This window comes from Odontomachus brunneus, unplaced genomic scaffold (genome assembly GCF_010583005.1).
Source record: "Odontomachus brunneus isolate Ranch 3 - 2012 unplaced genomic scaffold, Obru_v1 Obru_scaffold_198, whole genome shotgun sequence".
In the NCBI taxonomy this organism is placed as follows: domain Eukaryota; kingdom Metazoa; phylum Arthropoda; class Insecta; order Hymenoptera; family Formicidae; genus Odontomachus; species Odontomachus brunneus.
The window spans coordinates 112853-123421 of NW_022639648.1; the positions used below are offsets into that span (position 1 = coordinate 112853).

Below are 10569 nucleotides of genomic sequence, written 5' to 3' on the forward strand. Positions count from 1 at the left end.
TACAGCCCCCACCCTCCGTGATAGGGGGGTCTGGGGGGCGAAGCCCCTCAGTTACATAGCTAGAGATAGATGGTATGATAGATTTTCTAACCTAATACGCCCTCAACTTTATCTATTAATACTCGCTTCGCAGAAAAAAGAGCGACGATTTTGTCAGAGGAAAAAGTTGTTTGGCATGCAAAAACGCGTCGATTGAGTCTATTTTCATCGAAATCGGAGGTGTTGCCGCTAAACTAAATAATTACCAAAACCACAATTTACCCACGCTCTACATCACAAATAGTAGTACGAAAATCGGAGTGAGTCCCAGATGCGCACATTGACAAACGGACACATCCAATCATATGTCGTTGTTTATAGAGTCTCTAGAATATCTCTAGGCATATGGCGTTGTGGTTGGATGTGATAAAAACGAAATAAAAACACAAATATTTTCTACAAAACTATTTTTTATTTCTCATCAGTTGCATATCCATTGCATAAACAAACGATACATAATTAAATGTTGATAAAATAAACGGTGCACATCATTCTGTGTCCGAATAAACAGCAAGCAACTGAATGATGTCCAAGTGAACGGTGTCCAAATGAACAGTGCGCATCCTTCTGTGTCCAAGTGAACAGTAGGCGATTGAACGGTGTCCAAATGAACTGTGTCCAATTGAACGGTGTCCAAGTGAACTGTGTCCAAATGAACAGTGTCCAAGTGAACAGTGCACATCCTTCTGCGTCCAAGTGAACAGACAAGCAATTCCACGGTGTCCAAGTGAACGGTGTACAAATGAACAGCACGCATCGTTCTGTGTCCAAGTGAACAGTGGGCAACTGAACGGTGTCCAAGTGAACGGTGTCCAAGTGAACGGTGTCCAAGTGAACGGTGTCCAAATGAACGGTGTCCAAGTGAACGGTGTCCAAGTAAACAGTGAGCATCCTTCTGTGTCCAAGTGAACAGTGGGCACTTGAACTGTGTCCAACTGAACGGTGTCCAAATGAACGGTGTGTAACTGAACGTCGTGCATTTTCTTTCGTGTCCAAAAACAACGATGCCCAAAAGTTTTGTGTCCAAACGCACCGTGTCCAATTGAACCGTGTGTCAATTGCCGTGTCCATTTGCACCGTGTCCATTTGCAACGTGTCCAATTGTACTGTGTCCAACTGAATGCCACTCTGAGAGAGAAGGACAGTAAAAGAGAGCGAAAAACAGTGACGGAGAGAGATCAGGAGTGCGAGAGAACGGAGCAAGTGGAGCGAGAGAGAGGACGAGAGAGCGTGAAAGAGAGAGAGCGAGGAGAACGCGACGTCAACCCACGAGGAGGACCATCACCGCCACTGCCGACGCGGTTGCCAGGAGAGCCGCCACTTCTGTAAGACCTCCTATCTGCTCCGTAATTTTTCGTATTGTTGTCGTTCATGTATCGTTGTCCCGTCCGCGGAGCGGCCGTGCGTCAGAAGGCTCATCCGAGGAGGTCGTCCTCGGGTTTCAATTGTCACGAGCATAATACCGGATCGCGTCTAGAGGTTGTCTTTTGTGAGAACAGCTTCGCGCTGATTACCGGGACATGCGAGAGTCCCGTCAAATAAATTCATTACTATCGATCACGCTTGGAGTCATTTGTGCCCTTCCTGAATCCATCTCGTCTCCGACTTAAAACCATGAAGAGCTACCGGTCCCGACGGTTCCCGGGACACGCGAATTTTGTGTCGCTTATCGCATCTCGCGTTTATCAAGGTGGTGTGACCTTTTCCGCACCTGGCGCCCAACTTATCGTCTTGCGTTGTGGCGTAAACCGGGGCCGACGGCAATTTGCCGACGCGGCGGACATGCGACTGTCTGCCGTCGCTCGCGAGCAAACCTCACGAAAGACGTCGCAACACCTGATATTCCCTTTTACGCCTGAGGTAACCTTGACGAGCTCTTTGTTCGAGGTTTCGGATTACAGCAGGACTGGAATATTCTTTCCTTTTCGGATACCGATCTTGGTAAGTCGCGATAAGTCGCGAAGCTTTGTGATAATTTAATCTTTTAAGTCATATATGATACACTTTCTTTAGAGCAGTTTTTACGAACTTAAACTAATTTGCAGAGACTTCAAGGCGGTAAATGTAGATTAATTATAAAGCTTAGATGTTCTTCTAATAGAATCATCTGTACAGAATGTTAAATTTTACAAATCTAATTATTCATAATCAAATGAATGTAAAAAATGGTATTTTTTTGTTCATTTAAAATGAACAAAAATTCATTTACCAAAATTATTGCAAAGTGAACATATGAAAAAAATGGCTTGGTTGATGTTTTTTGAGCTGTAGATGATGATGCAACTTCAAAATTTTCAAAATTAAAAATTCCGAATAATGCAACATGCTTTAGAAGATACACACTTTCGTAATTATGGAGAAGTCGAAAATTGGATTGCTGAATGGATTGGCTAAAAAGACAGACCGTTCTTTCGCTGTGGAATTCAACTTCTACCAAAAAAATGGGAAAAAGTCAGCTTCCGAGTGCAAATATTTTGATGAATGTATTCACACATTTTGTTATTAAAATAAATATTCAAAGACACAAAAGAAACAGTGGTTTTCAATGCAACCTCTTAATAATATGACAAACTAAAATAACAACATCTGGGATAAGTTATTTTTCTTTCTGTACATGACTTAAGTCTGTGAATAGCTTGAATTTCAAAAAAACGATTTTGAATTCGTGATGAGCGACGCCAAAAATCCTCGGATACCAATTTTCACGGAAATCGAAGGAGTTTTAAAATTGTCGTCCGCCATATTGTAGTCTCGCCATCTTAAATTTTCAAAAACTGACTTCAAATTCGTAATTAGCGACCCCCAAAATTAACAACCCCCAGATTTCAATTGAACAAAGGAAAAGATTGCGAAAAAATTCATGACTTAAAGGGTTAAATGACAAAAATGTCTTGAAATGATCTCCAAGAATGACAATAATATTAATGATCTCCGAAGGTGAATAATCGGGTGTATATCAGTTGGACACGGGGCAATTGGACACAGTCCAATCACAAGTCGCTGTTCCAAGGGACCCTACAAATGTCTCTAATCACACGGTGCTGTGATTGGCTGTGTCCAAATGCACCGTGTCCAAGTGCACCGCTCCCGAATAATCTATCATTATTTATTTCCGTAGTTATAAAATCCTTGAGCGATAAGGGAGGGAACAATGCATAGAAGTTGATGAAACTTACTAAAGTGAAAGTAGTTTTTTTATTTATTTGTTTTGGGAAACAAATATCCATGGCTGAGTCACAAACAATCATGCCTTAGTTGATCTTGACGTGAACCTTAAAGGTCAACCTTAAATGATCATTAAATATAAAACGTTTTCAACGTTGTAAAATTTACAACTCTTTTGATTTCTGATGTCAAAAGTAGATCATTCCATTTAAAAATCGATCTTGAAATAATCTTGAAATGATGGGTTATTCATCGAAAGGTTAAAATCACCATCCAAACTTCCATTTGAATTTTAGCTTTTGTATAAAACATTTTAACCTATCACTTTTCATATCAGAATTATTGTTTTAACATGAAAAAAACTTTGTGACCTTGATGTGACCACATGTTTTGAACGTAAAATTCTATGCTCTATCGATTCCCGGGGTCAAGAATAGATCATTCCATTTAGAAATCGATAGTTGACCTTGAAATGATCTTCAACAAGATATTGTATTCATGAATTCATCCATTCACGAAAATGTCAAAATGACCATCGAATATTCTCCTCTGAACTCAACAACTCTTATCTGAAAAATATTTTTATATTTCGGTTAGTTTATGATATAATTGTCCGTATTAATTAAAATAACCCATATAATCGAACTAACAATATGTAATTCAATCTTTATCGTATCGTTTAAGATATTTAATTTTGAATTTGTATTGTACAAGTATACATAGAACCTTAATAATTACATATTTTTTTCTAATTTGACATATTTCTGGATAAAACAGAAGTTTTTAAAGAACTGTCGTAATAATTAAATAAACATTTAAGTATATTTTAATGAAAAATTTTAATAAAGTTTTAATTTATCGTTCAGTTAAAGAGAATTTTTTCATGATTCAATAAAAATATTCGTGAAATATATCGACAATATATGAATGGAAATATGATAACATTACATAAATGTTAAGTTAACGCCAATTCTATACTCTCATAATCTCTCTCATTTCTATATTTATTTCAATATTTACTTTATTCATTAACATATAACTTTATTTATTATAACATATTACACATCTATATATATACATCTATATATATATATATATATATATATATATATATATATATATATATATATATATATATATATATCTACTATATATATATATCTACATATATATATATATATATATATATATATATATGTATGTATGTATATAAGTATATATATATTTACCATTTATGTGCAGGTAATGGAGCTGGGTTTACGAAATTATTTGAACGTCTTATACGTGGCGTATGGACACCAACCGCAATGGAATTTATGCAGCCTAGTTTGTACGTAAAAGACATATATAATGTAATTCACAATATGTGGGACCCACTGCAGGGACAGATTAAGGATCTAAAAATAAAAAAATTTTATATAAATATATTTCTGAAATCACTTCAAGTTACAGTAATTTATATGCCTATATTAATATGCCTATATAAATGACCCTGAGCTATAGTTTGTCTAGTTAAGGGATTGTGCCTACAAACTTATTTTAGGTTTTACGTCGTCCAAATTGAACTGATCGAAAAGCGCTTTTGCACGCTTAAAGTACTCTCTGAAACACACCCGGCAGATATAATCTTTTCATTGAAAACGAAAAAAATATTTAAGTTAGATGTTTACTAGTACAATTCATAGGTTATAACAAATTTCTATGATGCATATGAAAAAAAGGAAATATCTATCCACTACAAAATGTTCTAAGGAATAACGTCCAATCTTCAAAAATATATTTAGAAGCTTTAGAAAACCACAGTTTCTTATGAAAAATTGCTATTACTTTTCGCTAAAGTGTAGATGAAACAGAGCAATTTAGACGTCCATAATAGTTCACGTATACTGCGCTAGTGGTGCCAGTGCTACAATAGGCCACTGTGGCAGAGCTGGGAAATCTTTCTTGGGCGCACTGGCGTTTTGCTCCTTCCACTTCTAACACAGAGACGCTTCTCATACAGAGACGTTTCCATCCGTGTGACTACGCGCGCTCGGCCGAACAGAAGCGCTCTGTGTGAGAAGTGGAAGGAGTAAAACGCCATTGCGCCCGGGAAAGATTCCCTAGCTCTGGCTACAAAACTTCTTAGCAGACAACAACAGTAAACGACAACATACAACAAATAATCGGTTTCCAAGAGCAGTCAAGAACAGTTAGGACATGAAAAAAATAATGCTCATGCGGAGGTGAGCAGTGAAACCAAAATGGTATGTACAGAATCATAATTGGGAACAGAGACATCTTTTTCAACGTGTACACTAGTGTACTTGTTTGTCGGTATTTACTGCCACATGCATTTTTTTTTACGTTTCTTACTTCCCATAAGTAGTCTTATGTGACATGTACTGCTTGTCAGTAACAATTGCCACATCTATTTTGATGTATATAGTGCTTGTCAGTTATTGTCTGAATCGTGTTATTAATGGTATGCTACTTGTCAGTAAGTACTGTCAAAGTCGTTTCTTTTTACGTGTGCACGTTCCTAGTAGTTATAAGTACAGTCGTCTTACTTGACGTCAGCTGTTTTGCAATAATGACAAGCAGAGGCACCTTATTTAACGTGTGCTGCTTGTCAATAACTACTGTCAGAGTTGTTTTTCTTTTACGTGTGCCGCTTCCCAGTAGTTACAAGCAGAGTCGTCTTACTTGACGTGAGGTACTTTGCACTAATGACAAGCAAAGGCGCTTTATTTTACGTGTGCTGCTTGTCAGTAACTATTGTCAGAGTCGTCTTTTTTTTACGTATGCTGCTTCGCAGTAGTTACAAGCAGAGTCGTCTTACTTGACGTGAGGTACTTTGCACTAATGACAAGCAAAGGCGCTTTATTTTACGTGTGCTGCTTGTCAGTAACTATTGTCAGAGTCGTCTTTTTTTTACGTATGCTGCTTCGCAGTAGTTACAAGCAGAGTCATCTTATTAGATATATGGTGCTTATCAACGACTGCCATATATAACTTTTTTGCTATAATATTTTTGCTTTTTTGCTAGGTGCTTCTCAATTGTTATTGCCACACTTGTCTCATTTGAAATGTACTGCTTGTTAGTAATGCCGGGATTACGATCAACTTCATGTGGGGGACGTGAGGTGACGCAAAACCTTAAACACGTTGTTTTATGTATGCTTAGCTTAGCGGCTAATTACGATCAACTTTACGTAACGTATCACGACGTGAAATATCGGAACTTACGCGACGTGAAGCTTGCCAATGTCAACTTTTGACTTTGCGCTCGGTCAAGTCGGACTGTTCATATGATACTTTCAGCAAATCAACATTCACGACTTTTGCAAGCGTATTTTACTTGAACTGAAAGACGTCATTTGGCATTGTGTTGTGCATTCGGGAATCGCAACATATAGAAAATATCGATCAACGACACTTTATTAATAGAGTGTGTGCGAGCGCATTCCGAAATATACAATGAAGGACATGGATACAATATACAATAAAGGATTCAAGAATATCGGAATAAAAGAATCCGCATGGAAAATTATGGCCGAGAAAGTCAATAGTAGGTTATTCATCCTTTTTGATTGAAACTTTACAGTTCATATAGATTTTTTAAGTATTTTTTACGTCATGATTTTAGCATCAGTCAAAGATTGTACAGCCAGGTGGCAAACCCTTCGCGAGAGGTTCGCAAAGGAGAAGCGCATTCTTGAGCAGGAGAGGAGGCAGCAGCCTCAACGTCCAGAATGGCCCATGTATAATTTTATGTCATTTCTGACACCTCACATTAGAAAAAGGAAGTAAGTTTAGTACATTCGTCAACAAAATTATTGCATAGGTAAATTCAAGTCAAAATTTAATGCATAGGTAAAATTGTGCGAAATTTTGACATGAATTTATCTATTATACGATAATATAGCTAATATACGATAATTTTATTGACGATTGTATATGATGGTTTGTAATATTTTAATTAATTATTTCTCGTTGCAGATCTCTGGACAATTTCCCACGGACGTCGATGGTGTCTGTACCTACACCTTCACCAACGTTATCATCTACAGATGAAGAGATGTCGCTTCTATCGTCATTGATCAAATCCTCAGACAATATAGAAATATTAGAGGATCAGATTGTAGATGATGTTAGTGCTCCATTTACTTGTTCTGTCCTCCCGTTACTTTCACCTGGATCATCAACAGTTGCAAGCGTGCTGTATTTAGGACCTACAGGTCGATGCAAGAAGTCAAAGATGGACGAGACTGCTGAGATGTTCAAAGAGACTCTTGCTAATCTCAATAAATCTATGGCTGCTCCTCCTATATCACCACTACCTTCAATCGACATTAATGATCCAGATGCTTTGATTAGTACGAATGTTGAAATTTGTCAAGAGTCTTACAAATATGGCACTGAAATTGAAGTACAGGAGGAAATTTAGATCCATCATTCAAGATTGCGAGCAGGAGGCTGAGAGTTTGAAAATATCGGATTAATTATACGTTGATATTAGATAAATTATTTAAATTTGTTATTTCGTCCATCATATATTTTATTTAAAAATAAAAACGTTCCATTCATGTTTTATATCTCGATTTATTTAATTTCAAAACTATCATGTCAATAAGCGTACATCCTGAGAGGGGGTAATTCCTTACTGGATCTTTACAATAATATCTTAATGGCGCATAGCCATCACGTCCGTTCACGAATTCTTTCAGTACAGAGCAGGTAGTTTCAGTCTAAGAGCAGTTAGTGTGAAGCCCGACATCCATAGGGTGCCGCGCTTTTCTTCCTTAGCCGTGAAGGCTATACGCTACTTACTACCATCTACTTCTACCGTTTGTTAACCACTGACAGGGGAAGGGCGATGGAAAAATCCAGCAGCGCCTGCGGGACGTGTTTGCAGGATGAGCGGTTTAGCCATGACGCGCGCGCCGCCCGCCCGTTGTGGCTGCAGCGCGCGCCCCATGCCCACGGGGACCACGGGGAGGCCCGCTCATTAGTGTCTGGCTCAGACACACGCTCTGATCCTTTTGGATGGGAGGGGAAGGGAAGAGGAGTGGGTATTGGGTTTGGGTGATGGAGGTGGGAACCTAAAAGAAAGAAATACTTATTAATTAAATTTTCCGTATCTCAGCGGCTCGGGTCCACGGTGATCTCGCGAAGGTTGCGAGGCCGTTTACCCATGTTCGGGGACTCCGACATCCCCCGGGTAGGCCGCTGTGAAATCTAACATGGACCCTTTAACCAAAGGGATTCCCGACAGAAGGCCGCAAAGACGGAGTAAGCCTCTGGAGTCGACACGAAGTAGTGTGCCGCCTCCGGCTACCTCCAGCTCGCGGCCGGAACTACCTCCCGAAGAGCCTCCCGCTGTGGCTCGAATTCGGGGCATCGCAGCAGATGATGCGCGGCAGTGTCGCTTTCCTTTCCACACACACACACACACACACACATCTCACCTTCCACAAGGCTCAAGGACGCAAGGCGTGCCTGGAACCTGCCGTGTCCGGTGATCATTTGTGTCACGTGATGGTCAGGGCGGACCCACCGCGCATCAACTCTGCGCTCCACATCATCGAAGAAGGCGTACGTGGTGCGGCCTTTGCTCGAAGAAGACCATCGAGCCTGCCACATCTTGTACGCCTCGCCCCTAATGAGACCCTGGGTCTCTTTAACATTCCCGGTGAACGGGACTACCACATTTCCTAACCTGGCATCCATCTCTTTTCTCGCCATATACCGCGTCGAGTATTCGCCGAGAAGGATGTCGACCGCGCCAGCAACCACACAGAGCGACTCCGTCGACGCCGTGCGGTACGCAGCGGTCGTCGAGATGAGTGCTCGGCGCTGCAGGGTCCTGAGGACCTTCAGGTCACCCCCCGCGCACAAGTCGGCCCACCCCGCAGCGGCGTAATCCACCGTCGGCGTGAACACGCCCCGGTAAATCGCAGAGAGCGCACTGAAGCGCAATCCCCACCGACATCCCGCCATCCTAGCTAATTTACTAAAGAGCGACCCGACCTTGTCGCTCAAGTATCTACAATGGGAGGATACTCCCATGTCCCTGTCAAAATGGATGCCTAGGTACCTAACTGTTTTCTTAAACGCGATCTTTTCGTTTCCTAAACGAATGGTCGGTGATCTTGCCGCGAGATCTGTCTTCTTGGCCCAGTGGGCTTTCCGCTTTTGATCCGGACGCGCTCCTCCCCGTCTATCGATGGGGGCCCTCCTGATCGGCTCGCTCCTGAGTACAATTGCCTCAGTCTTGCGCGATGAGATCTGGAGTTTGGCTCCCTCGCACCAATTTCTAACTATATTTGTTACTCGTTGTCTTCTTTCTTCTAGTTCTCTACGCGAGTCGCCTTCGACCGTGACCAAAAGGTCGTCGGCGTACGCGATAAAGGACCTACCTATTTCCCTCTCTAGTTCGCGGAGCAACCCGTCGAACATAATTGTCCAGCACGCTGGACCTAAAACAGAACCTTGAGGGCAACCTCTCGCGTCCTTGGAGACTCGAATGTCTGCAAAGGACACGCTGACCTTCCTATCGCTAAAATAACTGCGGAGAACCTGGAAGATATTTCGAGGGCAGCCTAGCCTCTTCCAGGTCTCCAGGACTAGTGGCCACCAGACATTGTCGAAGGCGCCGGCTATGTCGAAGAGCAGCGCATAGACGTATCTCCGCTCGGAGGCGGAGACCATCCGACGCAGCTCAACGATCGCGTCCTCCGTCGACCTTCCGGCCATGAAGCCGAACTGCCGATCGGAGAGTCTCCCCGGCGCCATCGACGTCCGATCGAGTCGCTTCTTCAGAAGCTTCTCGAAGAATTTCCCTACAACGGAGAGGAGACAGATGGGTCTGTAAGATTTAGGGCCCTTCGGGTCCTTGTTCTCGCCCTTCAGGAAGACCCTAAGTGAGCTCTCCTTCCAGATCGAAGGAAAGACGCCCCATTGAAGGCACCCGTTAAAGAGCCTAACAAACTGACTAGGGATTACCTTAATGGCGGCCTTTAGCGCTACAACCTCGACAAGGTCCAGGCCAGGCGCCTTCCTGACTTTCAGGGTTTTCGCAACGGCGACGATTTCTGCCTTCGTGAAGAGCGGGGCATCGTTCCCGTCGGCCACGATGAACGAGCTTCCCCTGATTTCACGCTGCCTCGGCGTGTCGTCGTTCTCCCGGTCATCAGGGACGTGCACCTCCAGCAGGTGCCTGGCGGTCTCCTCTATGGTGGTGGTCGAGGAGCCATCATCGCGGCGGAGGCTGCTGAGCACTTCGTCCACTCGGAGCTTCCGGGCCTCGCGTTTGTACACGAATCCCCATGGCTCCGAGTTTCCCACCTCCGTCACGAATCTCCGCCAGCTGTCGCGCTTCGC

At 42.1% G+C, this 10569-nt stretch overlaps 2 protein-coding genes across 4 annotated transcripts in view; both read left to right on the top strand.

The window, feature by feature from the left end:
* The window catches only part of LOC116851978 (trimeric intracellular cation channel type 1B.1), a 179486-nt gene that overhangs the window by 100892 nt on the left and 68025 nt on the right, over positions 1–10569 (top strand). For both annotated transcript variants that reach the window (XM_032831908.1, XM_032831907.1), the window contains one exon: positions 4447–4534. In XM_032831908.1, the coding sequence (XP_032687799.1) occupies positions 4447–4534 (88 nt within the window). The remainder of the gene's footprint in view (positions 1–4446; positions 4535–10569) is intronic.
* LOC116851979 lies at positions 4542–8287 on the top strand. Of its 2 annotated transcripts, none has more exons than XM_032831909.1 (4): positions 4542–5450; positions 6508–6754; positions 6833–6992; positions 7186–8287. In XM_032831909.1, exons 2-4 carry the CDS (start codon positions 6664–6666, stop codon positions 7631–7633), a joined length of 699 nt encoding a protein of 232 aa, XP_032687800.1. In that variant the 5' UTR covers positions 4542–5450; positions 6508–6663; the 3' UTR covers positions 7634–8287. The 2 variants fall into 2 exon arrangements, with proteins under 2 accessions (XP_032687800.1, XP_032687801.1); XM_032831910.1 differs by lacking the exon at positions 4542–5450 and having other exon boundaries at positions 6014–6522; positions 6586–6754.